This window comes from Ammospiza nelsoni, chromosome 1 (assembly GCF_027579445.1).
Source record: "Ammospiza nelsoni isolate bAmmNel1 chromosome 1, bAmmNel1.pri, whole genome shotgun sequence".
Classification (NCBI taxonomy): domain Eukaryota; kingdom Metazoa; phylum Chordata; class Aves; order Passeriformes; family Passerellidae; genus Ammospiza; species Ammospiza nelsoni.
The window spans coordinates 24200946-24220516 of NC_080633.1; the positions used below are offsets into that span (position 1 = coordinate 24200946).

General features: G+C 39.0%; 1 protein-coding gene across 2 annotated transcripts in view; it reads right to left on the minus strand.

The window, feature by feature from the left end:
- The window catches only part of CDK6 (cyclin dependent kinase 6), a 131461-nt gene that overhangs the window by 11923 nt on the left and 99967 nt on the right, over positions 1 to 19571 (minus strand). For both annotated transcript variants that reach the window (XM_059481648.1, XM_059481639.1), the window contains exon 6: positions 2309 to 2359. In XM_059481648.1, the coding sequence (XP_059337631.1) occupies positions 2309 to 2359 (51 nt within the window). The remainder of the gene's footprint in view (positions 1 to 2308; positions 2360 to 19571) is intronic.

Sequence of the window (19571 nt, forward strand, 5' to 3'; positions counted from 1 at the left end):
GGCAGCCTGTCAGAGAGGGGTGGGCTGCACAAGGCAGAGTGCAAAGGAGAGACATTTTTAGTTACACACATGTAGTACTCAAACCCCCTTAATAATGAATTCTGAGGAGCTGCTCCCACTCTCATGGTCTGGTAGCATCACCATTCCAGTGACTAAGTTTGGGAGTAGCTCGGGAAAGTTTCACCTCCTGCCAAAGGTTCAGGCCTGGTCTTGAGAAATGCTGAGTACTTTCCACTCCCATTGATCACAATGGGAGACAAGCCTGTTCAAACCATTGCATTCAGCCTGAAATCTCTGAGGATATGCCACAAGCTGGTGGTGTCCCGGAAAAGCAAGAAAACATTTCGAGCCATGTATGAGGAATTTACCCTCATACACAGTGGAATTTTACTGACACAAATCACAATGCACATGCAAAGCAAAGGCAGACTATAGCACCATTATCCGAAGAATACATCAGTCCAGACTGTATAGAAATCCTGAAACTTCCTTCTGTCCAAACTGATCTCTACAATGAGTCACAACCGCAGAAAGAAGCAACCCTCCTACAAAAAGAGCTAGGCCTAACTGTGGGGGGTTCTCCAGCTGTGAAAACACAAAATAAACACTATTTGGCATAACCCCTCAGAATCCAAGACAGAAACTTCTCAACTATTTAGGAAGAACAGTACAAAAGAAGCAAATCCAAACTTTCTCTTTAAGTAGATGTGCAATAAGGAATTTCTTCTAAATTTAGCACAGCATTTTCTTTTCTTGGTGAATTCTTTTCTGCACAGGTAATCTCAGCCCCTAGGGATGGAAAGATCCCTGCTGGAGGCTGCCACTAGCAGCTATGCATTAAATCCTAGCCCAGTTAATTTTAATTTTCCCCTTAAATGTCACAAATGAAAGAAATCATAGCTATGTCTTTTTTTAATTGTAAAATATGTTGTATGTATCAAAGCTGTCTTCATTTAATAAAGCAGAATATTGTAGGACTAAAGTAGTAGCTTTGGCAGAAGAAGAAAAAGTAAACTGTAAGGACTGATTTTTCTGGATTGGGCAGGAAGAGCTATTTAGCGCATGACAAATTAACCACACAAGTGAGTCACATACTCATGGTATGGTATGCAGGAAAGGGAAGTCAACTCTGTGAAATCAAGACCTGTAATTTAGAAACCCCACACTGAATAATGAAAATGTTTAGAAACAGATCTGTTATGATTTGAGAACTGGAAACAGGATTAAACAGAGAAAATTCATTACTTGTTCAGTTTAAGCTTTTCTTAGAAATTTTACTATCTTCTCTTTGGAATATCTTCAAGAAAATAACATTTTGGAATAATACTTCTCTCACTCTCTCTGTGCTGGCTACTTCTTTTTTCATCCAGATCCCTGTATCCCTGCAGCCCCTCCATACAGAAAGGGAAGACAGAGGTGCAGAGGCAAACAGGCATTTGCTCTCTGGATTGGTACCAGCTCTGTGTGGTTTTGATTTCCTACCTACATGATACATACATCACATCTTAAAGTTACATGCCTCTTAAAAATAAAAAAATGTTCCTTAGTCTGAAGAGCTTTTACAAGAAGTAATATAATTCTACTTAATTATCATATTGGTAATATCAGTAACTGAATTTTGGATGAGAAGTATTGCATCTCAGAGAGTTTAGAGTCTACCTGCCTCCTAAACATATTTGATGTACCTGAAAAACACAAACTCCTAGAACTGTAAAATGGTTTTAAAATAAAATAATCTCTGAGAAAGCACATATTAAAATGCTGATATTCTTCAGTTCTCAGAGTTACCTTCCAGACCAAAATATGGACTGTTAACAGGCTACAAAATAGATTTTAAAAGCTAACACATTTTTTTATGTTTGGAAGTTTTTTCTGCAAAGATGCTGTTGGTAACGATCTCAGAGATTTCAGCTTTTAATGTATTCTAATGTTGTTTTCTGCAATGCACAATGAAAAAAAACAACAACAAAAACCCCTGTGTTTGTTTACATTAAGAGAATCTCTTGCATTTAACTGTTTATGAATATGTATGAATGGTACATGCACAGTATGTTTAAGAGACTTAAAAAGCCCAAACCCAGAAGTCTCCTAACTTCCTGATGATGGCTATCAGTTTTGCAGAACTATATTCCATGTTGCTTCCTCCTTCCATTCTGACACAGAATACACAGAAATATCATATTGCATGCCATAGCAATAGGAAATATGGAAATTCTAGTTACATTATTGCATAAAAACCTGGCAAAGAAATCTCATAGGGTTTCAATGTTAAACAGATACTGACATAAGGCAATTAGTTATTACTCACTCAAAGATTTTTCCTAGTTGATCAACATCTGAATTTCCACGGAAGAGTGGTCTGAAAAAATAAAAACATGTTTTTAGAATGTGACTTGCTTTAATTAATATAAATCTAAAGCTGACAGTTCCAATGTAGGGTGAAAACGTGGGGGTTTTTTGAGACTTCATCTTCTGCTATCTTCTGCTTCCATGCTTTATCCAGTCTGCAAGTGAACCTTTCAAGTTTCTACAAAAACTGGTAACAAAAGGGACAGATGATATGTATTTTTGAATACACTACTTTTGAAAATTTAATTGTGCCTTTTTGCCTGAATGACATAATTTTCCCTCAACTAATACTGTCCTATGAATTATATCATTAACAAAATCGTTTTCATTACAAAGAACGCTAAAATAGCTGCTAAGAGAGACACAAACAATGTCATGCAATTCATCAAAACATAATAACATTAGAGATTAATTATTATGAATATAAATTGAAAATTAAATTTCTTGCATACTGCATATTGGAAATGTGCTCCTAGGTTTAAGGGGTCAAATAAATGACAATGGATTCATGAAGGTCTGTAAACAATGGGGTGTGAAACGGTACAGAATTTACCTTGAAGTAGAGGAATACTTCTGCTGCATAAATAAAGATACATTCAGGAAAGAAACAAATTGTTAGGCTGCATGTCCAAAGGCTTTCAAGAAAAAAAAAAACAGTGACAAAAAATATTTCCAGACACACTTTTTCTTTTCAAAGTGCAATTTAAAATATTTTCACTCATCATGTGTAAGATGCTATCAACCCCACAATGACAATGTAAAATATGAAATTCTGATTTGTACGGCAGTATGGCTGTATTGCCAGCTTTGTGTTGAACAACAGTGCAATTTTATGTTGAAACTCCAAAGATATTCCAACATTTTACTGACAGATGAATAAAGATCTAGCCAAGAATGAGGGATCTGTGAAGATCAGGCCACAGATGTCATGTACCACATTGGTTCAACAAATGGTAGATTACTCCAAGAAACACAACTCACACACACTGCAAACTGAGATAGGAACTTGGGATGACATAGCCAGGCTGCCCTCTCTTCCGGATCTCGGCTAAGTACGGAGTATGTTGTAAAGTCATGGTTACAGTTTCTAGAACTGTTCAGCTGAAACACAGTGACTTGACAGACAGCGCATAACCCTCTGCTTCCAAAGGGCAGCCTTTGGTTTGGGAGGAACACACATTCTCCTGCCTCTCTCCACATACTCCTGTCTGAGGGAAGTCCATGACCCTGCGACAGCCAAAGGCATCATTTCACTGCTGCTTTTCACAGGACAAGATCTCTCCCATCTAGACTGGCGAACAAAGAGTAAGTCAGCTATGGTCCTTCCCCTCTCACTGCCCATATGCAGGAGCAGCTGTAGGATCTGGATCTCCTTTTGCTAACTGTGAGTTCATACTGAGAATTGGCAATTTCCATCTTGACACTCTCGCAAAGGCACCAGAGCTCCATGTCACTGCGTGTCTTGTGGGTCCATTCCAAATACAGTAAGTGGACACAGAGCACTGAGACATTTATTAGGCACAACAACCTCTGCAGAAATCTGGGCCATCCAGAAAAAGCAGTGAACTGGCAGACATGCTGTTCTTTGATGAACTAAACATGCATTTTGCCTCCTTCTTGTGTGCTGCCATTCAGGTAATGTCATATCAACTTACACTCCAAACTGCTTTGTGCAGGGACATTGAGAGAACAATTTAATCAAGTATGATTTGAAACCATCTGACATGAGATTTGATCTGATGATGTAAAATGTGGTAGCCTGTTACTTGTCCATAAAGAGCTCCATTTATTTTGATTGTGAATAAATCATAACGCAATATTTTGTTTCCCAGATACACATGGTATTTACTAACTGTAGCCACTTTCACAAGACTATTGCAACTCATACTTTGGGATTTCTGGGTTTAAGCTTTAAGGTATATAGCAATACTGGCTTCTACAAAAAAAACAAAGCTTAACCCACTCAGACAGGAGCATCTATTTCTGCCCTAAGCTTTCAGCCTGATTTTCAGAACATTCAATAGCTACAACCCTAGCATTGCTTGTGGCAGCAGACACACTCTGTATCTTCCAAAGTCAAGCAGAAACGTTTTTTGGTCTACTGCTTGAAATTATTAATATACAGTTACTTTGAATATTTAATTTCAGCTCCAGCATTAGATTATTGGGGCCCTTTAAGCTAACAGAATCTACACATTCAAATAATCATATCTATGCAAATGGAAAGCTGATTTAATGTTTTAAAATGTATGCTGAACCTTGCATTACTGTGAAAGCCTGGCAATGGCAGCCTTGTTTGCAAATCACCTTAGGCAGTGTCATGCCAGAACAAGTACAATTCTTGGGATTTTTAAGGAAGGTTTTTCCCATCATTGCTGCTGTCTCAAATTCACTGAGGGCTGAAGCAAGAATTTAAGTTCTTTTGAAAGTATAATTATACAATACAAGGTGACCTTCCAACATACTTTGATATTTCATCACAATGAAGTGTTATTAGTTCATCTTTCAGCCTCCTATCCATCTCACCATCATGACTATAACAGGATGCCAACTCCACGTTAGGCATCACTACAATAATGAAATTTGCCTCATGAATTTTGGCTTGAGGTTCAATTAGAATATTGGATGGATGATTGGGGAAACAGATTCATCTAATCAGCAACTGCACAAAGCTCTCATTTCACATTTTGGCACTAGTTACTCTTTTGTAATGATTTGACAGCTCTGCAAGTCACATAAAAACTTTCACGTCAAGACACTTAAAGATTCCTAAAGGTGGACATCAGCTTTCCCACCACTTTTGAATTGAGAACACTCAGCAGCCACAGAAAAATAAAATTTCACCTTTGTTCTTGGTATCTTTCACTTGACTCATACACCCACTCACTCCCTGAGGTTTATTTATGCAAGATTGATCCAGAAGTTCTTTCTTGAGCATATGTTCTCCTCTCTGCGATCATAATTTGTGTAAGACTGGTTAAACTTTGGAGCCTGATTTTGTATAATTCCTTCTTTTTTTCTTCAAAAAAGGCATGGAGCTGGGTTTGCATCCTGTGGCAGGGGATGTGAGTCTGCCCTCTGGCTTCAAAAAACACCTAAAATCTGTGAGTACATGTATCTCAGGAAAGAGGGATATTCCCATGGATGAAAGAACTATCCATGGGGATGTACTTGCCTTTTTTGTGGTTCCTCAATCCTCTCAAACATCCCTGACTTTGCTTGCTATAAAATCCACGCTCCGAAGGCTCCAACACCATTGTTGTTATGGAACACACACCAAGTAGGGAAGATAGGACAAGAAGATTTGGAGTGCACCTGTGACATTTAATTTCCCTGTTTGCTCAAGGGGTCTCAGATGGTTCCCGTGTTTGTTGGTTGTTGCTTCTTTGATTTTTCAGGGCAACAGAGCAAAGAAACATGCAAGTATCCATCTTGTTTGGCCACTGCATGGAGGAAAAGCCTTTCGGTGTGTGCCAGAATGCCCTTAGCAGATAGGAAGATATGATGGAGGCTTATTGCTTACACTGTCCTGCTAAAAGAAACCCCTCCTGAGCCAATAAGCAAGTACCTTAGCTCCTCAGGTACAAAATGTGCAGCTGCACAATTTGGATATTAGCTATGAGTCCGCATTGTGAAAGCAGAAGCACAAGAACACTCTCTGAACATGAAGAATTTTTTTGTTTTACTGTGGGGGTGACCAAGCACTGGCTCAAAGAGGTAGTGGACCCTCCCACCTTGGAGATATTCAAAAGCCATCTGAAGATGGTCCTGGACAACCAGTTCTAGGTGATCCTGCCTGGGCTTGGACCAGATGATACACCCAGAGGTCCTTCCAATCTCAACCATTCTGTGATTCTGTGACAGTACAGAAATAAAAATACAGATCACAGCGTAAGGTTGCAATGGAAAACCTACAAATCCTGAAATGTTACCATCTGCTTATAGTTTAAAAGGGCTTGCACCATTAATTTTCTGGCCAAAAGGCTCCCATGCTTATATACAGCTGAACAACTAGTTTTAACCATTTACTAACTTTAGGCTCTTTTTCTCTTGTTCATGCCTTAGCTCAGCTTTTGCTCATGCTCATGCCAACTTTCACCTTCACTGAATATTCTTTCTATCTGAACTGGATATTACTGTCTGAAAAGTTGAGTTCTTTATTTCATAGACATTGTGCTTCATGTCTGCACTACTCAGTAAAAACTGAGATATAAACATTTCCTAAGCAAGTCTCCACAGAAGAATTTTCCCTGGTGCAACTCTACAGACATGCCAAAGCAATTTTTCAAGTATTGTATACAATGACAATGCAATGACATGCAAGAGATAAATGAGTTTTAACTGTAAGCCAGCCACATTACTTCTAGATTTTATTTTCAGACTTTGGTCTACAAAGCAAAGAGAATCTAAAGCTTTTCATATGGAAAGTTAGAATTTTCATAAAGATTTGAATTAAAGAAACTGATAAGCACTGTTCCAGGCAAATATATAATGCAGACATCTGTAATGCAGACACAAAGAAAAAACCCAATAAAACCACCTGCATCGCAGCACAGGAAAAGACTTCTGCAGGTTTCTTGACAGTGACTGACATTTTTAACTAATTAGTGACATTCTGATTGGAAACTATCTTTCTATTTCTGACACTGGTAAAATGGACACATGGAAGAAAGGTCACGTGAAGAAAGAATGTATTGATGAATGAAAAAAGGTAAGAAATTCACTTTCTAACCAAAAGATGTAATTGAGCTCTCATGATAGCTCTGGAATTGCCAATACAAGGGCTTCCAAAGCCAGACAAGCCTAGTATCTTTCCAGATATGTAAGAAATAACATACAAATAGCTGCCTAGATTCTTTCTGCTAGTCCATTTACTCATTGTGACAACAGAAGTTAGGAATTCCATCCCCTTCCTTGTTATCACAGAAAAAGGATAAGGATAATCTCTTAATTACTAACTTGAATATATACAATATTCTTAGTGAAAAGCCTGAATACTGGTGATCCATGTGTACTCAGGAAGTCCTACAAGAACTCCCTAAAATGAGAAGAACATCATGGGTGGAAAGGGTACAACTTAATATTTGGGCAAGCGGGGCTTAGGCACTCTGGTTGAGAAGATGCTGAGAAGTTGTTTTGGGAAGAAGAGCAGTGAATTCAGAGTATGTAACTGCAGCTTTGAAGGCATTATACAAAATGAGGGAGGTGTTTAAAGTCCGTCATTATTTGACATAGTGAAGAAAAAAATGTAAAGAGAAATGGTATAATGAAGGTACATGGAAGTTGTACACGAAATTTTAGAATCTGATTGTGTTGTAGCAGTTAAGTCTAAGGAGTTTGTATGTCTGAGTGTGTAAGAGCAATAAAGTGATGGTGAAGGATCTAAAAAAGCTACAGCCAATTAACATTTGCCAAGGAATCCTGCATCATGCCATGGGAAACCTGCCAAACTATATAGTCAGAGATATATTAAAAGGATGGGATGGGTTTTTTCTTTTCATATTACAAAATGTGAATAGCTAGTAAATAATTTTGTCAGATTCTTAGTTACTTATTATGAAGAAAATATTCTCATTTTAAGGATTAAAGCCATACATGACCTAAAACTGAAATTATGAGATGACTAGAAATAACATGATCTGGACTGTCCTGTGGAAACCTTTATTCAGAGGGATTATTTCTGAGCTGATTCCTAACCACTTTTGTTGCTACCACTGTTTCTCTTTGACAAATTGCCTGCACAAGTCTGTACTACAGGTATGCAAAGAGAAAGTAAAGCAAAAAAAATAAAAAAAAGTATCACCTTTTAAAGATGAAGATCACTGGCCTTCTGGCATGTAAGATGAATAAGGTGCAATATGAAACTTTAGTCTGAAAACAGGCTATGCTGACAAGATTTCACACTCTGGAAAGTTACTCACTTCCAGTCAAAAGTGACTTGCTCAGCTGTTGTGTAATTCAGAGTTCTCATTTTAAACCTAACATTTTCTTGTACTTCTCTCTCTCCTTTCCCTTTAATAGTATCTCTGTGTGGGTGGGTGCCAGACACTGCATAGGAAGAAGTTACTTCATGTAGAGGTTATTATACTTGATCATAAATTGCTCAAAACTTTTACAAAACTTATCTTCTCTCCTCCAGTATGTAAGAAAGATGACACAGATAAACATTACGACTGATGAAATACTTTTCAGCTAAAATCTGACAGAAACCAGATCAGCCATCTTGAGTTTCTCATTTTAGCCTTTAAAAGCCCAATTTCTTTCATTCAAAAATCTATCATCCTTCAAGTTTGATAGTATCACAATTGTGAATAAGAGCTCTAAGATAAGCCTATGTCAGTACTGAACTATTATTAGAACCAGATCTAATGCATCAAAACCTACAACAATTATTACTTTTCCTGGAGTTTCTCATGTCACCCAGTACACAGAAGCAGATAAAAAAAGTGTTAGTTTTGCAAACTTCCAGTTCTGTAGTGTGTTGAATTTGCTCCCTATTGCTATTCAAAATGAAGCAAACTGATTCCAGGACTAAAGATAATATTCTGACCCCTAAATGTACATCTGGTCTAGTTCATAAGAAACATATAAGGTCTCTTTCTTGAAGAAGCAAACCAAGAGTTTTCAGAGCTGGGTGCAGATACAAGCCAGCAAGTTGGGAAGGACCCAACTTCAGATGTTCCCTTTCCATGCATACCTGAAAGGGAAATGTTAATAAAAGGGAAGCCAAACAGAGGCACCATGTACAGCTTTATGACCAAAGCAGGGCCAGCCTACTGTATAGAGTGAAGTTTATCCAATATACATAATGATCTCCCTAAGTCAGAGAAAATATAGCCATCTTCAAAGCTTCCTTAAAAATGGCAAAGGAAATCTTTTTCTGGGTGCTTAAAATTTGATTGGTACCTTTCAGATAAGTATAGTCCCAGCTGGCCTTGGAACAGAATGATGGGCCTTGTTCCCCACCACTGACATAAAAGGGAACTTTTCCACAGACATCAATGACCCCAGGTTCAAGCCAACTGAGATCTGCTTTCAGGCCTCTATTAAGAAATAAAAATTATGCTTCAAGAGGAGGATACATAGATTATATATATATGTGTACACATATATACCCCCACATATAAAGTTCCCAAAAGCAAGATAAGTGTAGATACGATCTTTGACCAGAATATGCTGTAACATAGGCAGATTTCATCTGTTCCTGGGCAGAACTGCTTCAGAACTCATCACTGAACATTATTTTTTGAAACAGAAGAGCCTTGATAGGTTGAATGTCCTTCACTTACTCTCTCATCACGCACGTCACAGTTCTCTTATCTGTGGACATTTGTTTCCCCGCAAGATTTGTAGGTTTTTTCACTAGGGCTTTAAGGGTTTGTTATCTCAGCTCAGGAAGCATGATATAATAGTGGCACCTTGAAAACTGTGGCAACGTTTGAAGCAAATTCTGTAAATACATACACAACTGACCTTGGAAAAAGGGAAGGGAAAAAAAAGTCTCTGCTCAGTGTGGAAAAAGAAGTATTCCTTTTGTTTTACTGACAGTTCTACCAGCAATAAGTAACTGTGTATTAAACACCCATCTCATCATTGTGTGCAGGTAAATTACATCTACTTGTCCATCAGCAGTTTGAAATTTAATGACATAACTAAACTGCAGGCTTCTGCCTTTTGAAAGCAGCCTGAAAGAAATACTGATATGACACATACAATATGGCCATGGTCTTCCCATAATCAAACCCTGTGGGGTTTGAAGGCAATAACTGAGGTATGGATTAGATAAAGGCTGTCCTATATGGAAGGGTAGGAGCCAAGAGGGCTCCTCACTCTCCTGTTCATTCAAACAAGCAATGGTGCAAATTGTGCAGGACACTGTGCAGGCAGTGTGTGCTTGTGTGTGTGTGTTTGTGAACATCTAACCTCATGCCTGTGAACAAATTTGCCTATATTTTCCTTGAACAGATCTATATCCTCCCTCCAGAGCATGTCAGAGCTGCTTTTCACGACTTCTTTAATAAAACTTATAATTATGCCTCATTTAAAAATGTAGCAGATAGAACACCAAAATGCCACATTTTAGCCAGATGGAAGATGCCCTTTAAATCCAGTATTTTGAAGAAATGGTTTTATAACACCAATATCACAGCAAAAGACCAAACTTCAAGGTAAGCAAGAGGAGTTTCAGTCTGTTCCTACTCTTTATCAATTAAATGAAATGAAAGCAGTCATCAAGTATCTACTCCTTTATCCTGTATGAAATTTCACTGTGAAAATATTTTCAAATCACAGTTTTCAGAGATACAGAATTAATTTTTTTGTTCTACAATTGTTCTACAATTTTTCTTGCACTGCCAAGATGACTTCAAGAAAGCTCATCTGTTGACATTTACCATATTTACTGGTGTAAAAACCCCTTTTAAAATGGGCTTTGCTCTGGAGTGCCTCTAATGCTGAACTAGTTTTAATCAAGGCGATGGATACAGAACAAGTTTTAAAGTCTGAGGCCCTCTCATTAAAATTCAATAATGTTCCACAAACTGGATATATTTTCATTCAGATTGCTTTCATAGTACAGCTTTAGGTTAAAAGGTTTTGTGCCATTAGGCTGGCTTCTTTTGGAATAAATTCTTTTAAACCAAATGTCCAACCTTGTCACCATTCTTGTATCAGGTGAAAGACTATGCACACATAACTACTGCCCAAAGGAAACTAACTCTTACCTACCTGGGGTTCCTCCTCATCAAAGGGAAAATAAAGTTACAACACATTCACCAGTCTACACACTGGTTCATCTGCTCTCCCCAAAGATACTGAGTAAATTAACATCCAAGTATGAGTTCCCAGGTTTTCTTGGGCTTCATCTCTATCTTAGTAATGCTAAGCAATAAGCTTCACAGATGGAAGTTTACTCAATGGATAAAGAGCTTATACTCTAAACACTTAATACAAAATAATGTGAAAGGATAATGCCACAAATGATGATTTATTTTCACCATTATGAGCAACATAGAAAATGGTACATCTATGTGATTAAATTACTAGTCTAACTTTGAAAAAAACCAACAGACCAACAGACTCTAGAAGTGGGAAGAGTAAGGCAAAAAAGCAAGTATCTGACTATAGGAGCATCAGAAAAATTCTGTAAGTCAATCTTTTTAGTCAGCTGCAATAGTACAGTGACAGAGTGACAATGAGGTAATGGAGGCTGCACATAGGCACTGTGAGAGTTCAGAAAAGGGAGCTTCAAGAGATGACAAATTTCCATGTTTGAAGGGAAATATAGAATTCAAAGATGTTCTCACAATCTAGAACATGAAATTCTCAATACAGAATAAAATCTAACAAAAAATTATTTTTTTTCCCTTCTCAAAAACCATTAAAGGCTAAGAGGCAGAATCCTTGGGTTTTCTCTCCATCTGGGCTTCAGCTGCTCCTGTGTGGTATCAAGTTCATGTTTTGATCTGTGATCACTTCATTTGCTCCCATACTAGGTGTTAATGGCACCTGTTGCTCTAAGCTTCTCTAAGTTTTCAGATAAACCTGAAACATCAGAATTGTGCCCACCCACAACTAATTCATCTCATCACCCTCAGCTGTAATAAAACACCTTTGGTCAGAGAAAATTCTGTAAATGGATTATAACCCTTCAGACAAGAAAGGCAGGGAAAACATTTCACTATTAAATGGCTAACTGTTATGTGAGCACAGGTTAAATTTCAATTTCAACCTTTTTCCCCAGCTGCTGAGTCTGAGTGTCAAAAGACATGAAAGTTGATTAGAAGAATGGTGTGAAGAAAATACTTTAATTTTTAGCAGCTGTGCTGGCTTACAGTGAATTGATAAACACCTGCAGAAAAGCTTGAGATAAATATTTAAGGTAGAAAGTTATGCACAGCAACCATGCAAGGAAAACTGATACAGTTTTCAAAGGCCAGTTAAACTAACTACAACTTTGCCCTAAGCAATACTTAGTCCCATGCAATACACTCTACTCAGGCCACAGAAGCTGTGAGATTTACATTCACTGGCCCATGACAGTGCACAGTAATGTGAGTTCACCTATTAGGAGCTCTCTGGTTATTTATCCTATTCAACTTCTAGTGATTTCATGTACGATTTTTTCCCCCACTTGAATCCTGACCAGAAGAAAGAGTAAGTTTATTTTTATATTAAAGAGGAAAAATGAAAACCTAACTCCCAGGTGATGACAATGCTCAGATGCCACCCTCCCCTCTGCAACTGCAGTACATTTTGTGCTGTAGATTTGTGTGTTACCAGGCTCCCCAAATTTCTTTTGCAACATTTTAATGCTATTATCTCTGCTTTGCCCTTACTAAACCATAAGCCTTTTATTTTATCTGTGGTACAGCTCTATTGGTTTTTGACATCATCTTAATGGGAAAAGCACACAACTCCATCTTTACAAAGCGAACATTCCCTCAGTCTCTGAAGTACTGAGCACATGCAGGCTCCTTGAATGACCCATATCTTGAACTCTTCTTTCCCCACAATTACCACAGTGTTCACCACCTTTATGTCCACTACAAAGAGTTCCTCAAGATCCACATGGAGATGGCTCTCATTTCCCAAACTAGGTTGGGAAAAAATCCCAACCTAATTTGTTCAGAATTAAAGAAAAAAACAGAATCCTCTTCTGGAGCAAGTGAATAATCAAATAAAAGCCTCCTCCTGTGGTAAGCCATTTTATGCCTTGCTTTTCATACAGTTGTGGCTGGCATGTTTGCCAAAAATAAAGGGTTTGCTAAAAAGTCTAGGCCCTCTTTAAACTCAGCTCGCACTTTCCAGCAAAACGCCCTCAAAATCAAAGTCTTAAAAGATCCAGGAGATGAGCATCACCTACTTCTCCTTTTGCATTACTTCACAGGAATGGAAAAATTACTCCAAGGCAGGAGAGAAGCAAGCAAGTCTGTTTCTCTGCTTGAGTGGGTAGGACACCCACCCAGAATACATGACTCTGCACATGTACTCTTTCATTGCTAATGGTTTGATGAGATCTAGGTTTAACTGAGCACCTTCATTCTTACAGCAGCACAGTATGATTCATCACTGCCAAACAGGCTTAATTTAATAGCTACAGATAGAAACATTACACAAAGATCTCCTGCTATGTATACTTCTTTAGATGCTGAAAGCTTGCCCCAAATTATTTGGATATAAAGAGCACTTAAAAAATTATTAAATTGTGTAGAACAGTGTGTATGCTGCAATGACATAATCACAAAACCTGTTTCATGGACATAATCTAATAAAAAAGATCTGATAATTCAGTGTAGTTGGTGAAATTCTGGATGATATAGCTCATTGAGTTCTGTACCTTTAGGTAACTGATTCAGACTCAGTGAAAATCAATAGTAACTGAATCTTCGTGCCAATTTACTCCGGTTCAGTTGAATAAATGAGTGGAAATGAAGTAATCCCTTGGATGAAATCTGTATTTGACAAATGTCTATATTACAGAAGCACTTACTACTGGCCAACTTCGATATGTTAGGAGAGAAGCTATGAATATGGAGAATATTTAAGTAAAAGAAGAAATACTTTCTCAGAGTTTGTCTTAAGAGTTGCATCTGGATGGAGTTCATTCAGTGCATCTATAAAAGGAAAGCAGAGCAGATTATGTATGAGTTTCTGGAAGAAGTCACATGGTTTGACCATGCCAGATGGAGGGTTCCTAAAACACTGCAAAACGCAGCATGCCACAAGCACAAGGGAACAGCCAGGCAGGTCACATGCTGACACCCCGAGCCTGTCAGAGCCTGGCTCTGTCTCCAGCAGTCAGCACACCATGGTGGCTCTGTCTCACATGGACTCATTTGCACAGGGCCAGCAGGTCAGGCAGAGCAAGCAAGCAAATGTAATGGCAGTGCCACAGGCTGTGCGCAAACACAAATCAGAAGCAAGGCAACAACACCTGCTTTCATATCACAAAGCAAACCATGGCTTCAAAGGAAGAAGCGCCAGGAATTGCTGTGGCTTAGGGTGAGCTGTATCCTGCCAACACCAGGCCCCTGATGGCAGTGGCAGCTCCAGCTACACGTGGGTAACACGTGATGGCACACACAGGCAGGAGAGGCTGTGGCCACCTCCCTTCCTCACCAAGTCAGGATCTATCTAGGTTTTGACATCTGCAATGCACAGACTGGCAAGTTCTCTGCAGTGGCCTCAGCCCTGCAATATAGGTAAGCTTTTCCACAGAGACAGTGGGGAGCTGCCTTTGGGCACCATGATTTCCTTGGAGAAATTGCTTTTCAGAAATCTAAATATCAGACTTGCTTTCTCATTGACATTTTGAGGTCTTCTCTCACAGCCAGTAAAAAATAGTACAATGTCTCAGAAAGCTGTTATGTTTTGCCCTGCTATCCTTAACTGTTTATAAACTTCAGAGATTGTCTGTTCCTTTAGGTTTGCTTTCCACTTCTCTCATGCACATTTATGGGGTTTTATGAGATATAAAAAACATTTAACAGCCTTGGTGACCAATACATATGGAGAAGTGCTAGTCTGAAGTTGTTGAAAAACTCAAATATGAGACAGACTAGTCCTATATACTTCTCAACTAGTACATATTGTCTTTACAACTGACCAATGGTAGCTAATTATTAGACTTGTTTTCTGGACAATCAAACACAGAAAATTCAGTAAAGGCTGCCTGGATTCAAAATGTCTGACTAGACACTCAATTTGGAAAAAAATCTCCCACACTGGGGAGCTCAGCAACATGAATCACAGTTAAAGTCTAGTCTTTTTCCCTCCTCTCCAGAGTGCACCAGTGTCCAGGAAAGGATCCCAGGAATTTAAATACCGTTTTGTAGCCATTTTCCTATGAAAGAGGAAAGTAAATAAAAACAATGTTTAGTTGTATTACGAGTCAAACGAAAGTACACAGAGGTTCCCCCAGCCAAACTCTAGGCAGAAAGCAAAGTCTCTCCCAGCCAAGTTCCTGCAGAGGGAAGCTGTGTGAAAGAGCCAGGAGACCCTTTCAAACAGAAAGTCTTTGGGCAGTGTACAGCTGGCTATCCCTCCTCAGGCTAGAGAGCAAGGGGCAGGGGTGACATTGCTCTGCTTCTCTCTGGCTGGTGGAGTGACTGCTAAAAACAGTGCCTAGCTGGGGATCCCACCAAAGCAGCCCTCAGGCTGCTTGGGCTTATCGCAGGTATGGACTTGTCTTGGAGATGCTCCAGAGGACACAAAGGTGTTCACAGCTACTGGCCAGAAACTGTGCCCAGCATAGCTCAGATCCAGATGTTTCTGCTGCCAGCTGCATTCCCAAATATCCATTGCAAACACTAGGATGTTAATACTAAGGACTTACATCATGACTGACACGTTGGGGTCTTTCTCTTAACCTCAAGCTCTTTTCCTCTGACCTATGGCAAGACTAATTCAGATTGCCACAGACTGGAATATTGAACCTTTCAGGAATGCATGTATTTTTAAGGACTATGTGTTCGGGGGGATTTCAGACTAGTGTTGTGCCCCCTGCAATGAAGAAGCTACAGAAGCTCTCCAGGAGGAGATCTCTCTCATGAGGTGCTATCTGGGCTGTGTGCAGGCACTGCCTGCCAGCCCAGAGCCACCCGGTCCCACTCCTGGTCCCTCGGCCACTGCCTTGCCTGACATGACCCCACACCTGAACCAAACAGCCAAATTAAACTTGGTCAGCTAGCACCATTTCTGTGGGGCTTTGTACCACTGCCTCAGGGTTCCCTTCTGGGTTTTTGTCATGGCTAGTGGCAGTTTTTGGTTTCTATGGTTAATCAACGGTTTCCCTTACCAACAGATCTATTCCTCTGACTGAAAGTCTGGCACAGCTGGAAACTAGAAGCAAAACCACAAGTGAATGGCCTGGCACTGCCACCCATCTCCAACCACAAACCCATACAGTTACTGGATTTGACTAACGGCTATCAATCACCCCAACTGCAGACAAACAGATATCAGCTAGAAAAGGCTTGAAGAAAAATGTGAGCTAAAAACCAACATGGTAATTTTCTTTTAATGAGGTGATGCTGTCTTGGAAGTGCATTCATTTCTTACTCAATACTTATGGAATTACTCTGACCGTTTGCCCTTCTCTCTATTAAAGTGTGTTTGTCCTTTGCCTAAAGCAATGCAAGTTTTGCCTTGGAGGTAAGGTTAAACAGAAAACAATCCTCATTATCCAAAAAACTGGAATAACATGAACAAGTGCAGTCTTCTTCTTCCTTTTATATTAAGTTTCCTTAAGTGTGGAGCAGAATGTTGCTGTTGTTCTATCAGACCACTAAGGTCACTAAGTTAAACTGTGGCTTGTGTCCATTCAACCTTAAAAATACTTGAAAAACATTTTCGTAGTAAGGTGGCCACTTATCTGCAGAGGAAGAAAAAAATCCCAGTTTATTAGGTCTAGTTTGGAAAAATGATCAGCCTCCCACACACCCCTATGCACATGAATGGCAGAAGAATAAAGGATAAAAAGTGCAAAGCACAGAATTCTGAATGCTGACAAGATCTTTCTAAGGAGCAAACCTTCTCCCACTACAGTTGGTCGGGACTGTGGTGAACTTTTATGGCACTTGCAACTTAAATCATTCTTGTAACAAAATAAGATAATTTCCAAAAATGGCAGAAACAAACTCAGGCCAGAATTGTACAGTACTTTGGTTCAAAGGTTGCAAATTAAGCTGTGTAGCTTTTACAGTTCTAAGCTGCAACATCCACCATTGCCTGTTAGAACAAAAGACAAAACAGAAAAACATGTTGTTATTTTAGTTCTTTCTGCTACCAAGATCTAACTGTAAGCAAGCACACAAGTGAATGATTACACTTTGGAGCTCTTGGTCCACTAGATATGTTGGTTTAAGGTTCACTGGAAAACAGCAGATAATGTGATTGCAAAGTCTGTGTTTAAATTGCTGTGTGATAAAGGCACCAGTTCTCTCTTAAACCACATTTAAAATGTTTGGCAGTTTATATGGAAATTTAACTTATAAGCAGCATTCATGGCTGTACTTATTCAGTTGCTTTTTGCCATGGCTCTAATGTCTTAGTTTTATTATACCTGCCCTCCCAACATCCAGTTATACATCCTAATTTTTCTTTTCTTAACAGAGTCCTTTGCTTATCTCTCTAGTTTTCTCTTCTTTCTAACCTAAAGAACACTGAAAAAATATTACAGATCTTTTCTCTGCTTTTGAAAGACATTTCAGAAATGTGCTGAAGAGAACACAGCATTAGAAGAAAAAGTTAAGCAAAGAACTCAAAAGAAGTAGAAATTTTCCAAATGGAGGAATACAGGATCTACTAGGCAAAGCCAAATATTCCTACTGCTGCATAGCTACTGTGCCTACTTAAAACAGTGAGGACTAAATTATCAGATATGCTGAAGCACAGGAAAATAACTGACAAGGAATTAAGATGCATCTGAAATGATACTGTGTCATAGAAATATGCCTCACAATTTGTTGCATGGCAGTATTCATATTTTAGAGGCTCTTTATCATCTTCAGAGCCTCTTTTCAGACTGTGAAAGAATGTGTTCTTGGTACTGTTCTTGTATGTGCAGAAAGGTAAAATAAAACTGAAGTTCTCACTACTATCAATCAGAGTTGTCTTTCTTTCTCACATTCAGTAACTCCAGGATTTCATCTGCAATATCCATACACACAGCAAGAAGCTGAAATACCAGTGTGTTGACACTTCACAATGGCATGCAAATAAAGATAATTTTAAAAAGACAAGGAATATAATCCTTTCCTACAGAAATCAGGCTAAGTTTATCAACTGATTTCAGTTTAAGACAGTTCTGTTTATGGTGGTTTATATGAATATGTAGTCTCTCTGTCCTGCACCCATCCAAACCCAAGTATCTGCAGTCACATCACTGATGCACCTGGACTGCAGCAGGAATATGTCCTATACTTAGAAAAACAAGCTCTGTATTCAATTGCAAAGTATTTAGCTGATAATATTTAGCTGATAATGTGAACTGAGGGCCATTTAGCACACATAACAACCCCCTCGTTGGGTATGCATTTGCAAAGTTGCAGACTGATTATTCCTCAAGACCATTCAACAGCAAAGCAACTCATCATAAGGAATGACTAACCCAGATTATGTCAGGAGTAGAGGACACAGTACTTTTAAATTCCAAAGCAATTCTCTCCAATAGTAGCATTTCTGTGAACAATTTTCCCCAAAGCCCACTGTCCTCTTCACTTCAGTCTCCAGATGAAGAACACACTTAGCTCAATGAGAACCTGTGGCTCTCTGGCACATTGCCAGATAGATTTTTTTTTTTTTTTTTAAGTGTAAGCTTAAAAGCCTGTATCTGTGAGAGATTAGCACCTACAGAAAGCTAATTCAAACCAAATGAGTGCACGATGAAACTGATGCTAGTTAGGACAGACTCAGGAAGAACCGGACTGCAGATCTCTCCTGAGAGAAAAGCTGCCTGTCCCACTCAAAGCACCAGGGAACTGCAGGCTCTGTTACAAGTTATCACTTGTTGCCTCTGGTAACAAATGGGAACTGAACATCTTTCTCTGGATAAGGACATGCATACAGTAGCTCACACACTCATGGCTTGACTTCCTCTGTAGATACCTTTTTGTGCGTGTGTTTGTGTGTGTAGTATTTTAGCAGACAGGTAACAATAATCATACTCCTAGAGTGGCTTTAATTTGGGCAAATTTAACTTATACATGCTCTTTTGCATGTGTCATTTGTTGGATGAAGATGACCAAGTGGTTGCAGAAAGAAATAGCCAAGTGTAACCCTTGTGAAGCCCAGAAGACACTGTGAATTCCACCCTTAGCCTCAACTCTCAGCTGACAGTTCTTCCTAACTCCCACATATATTGCAGCCCTTATTTTGACCAGAAGTCTCACAGTCCTGGGTTCATATCACAGATGAGGCAGGTGAAAGCTTGCCCAGCATCACAGAAAGAAGTGCAAGGAAGCTGGGGACAACACTACACAACACCCTCTCCTGCCTTGCCAGTTTCACACTTTTACAGAGATTGCTTCGAGTGCTGTACTGTGCACATTAACAGAGAATAGCTTTGCCACTCTCTGTGCAACCCTGTCACACTGAATTTTTTCTGAACAATCCCTTTTGAAGTCAGGGTTAATTTCAATAATGATTTCAGTGAAGCCAAGACTTTACCATATGATCCTGCTAAAACGTTATTCTTTTCACTCAATGACAGAAGTTCAAAC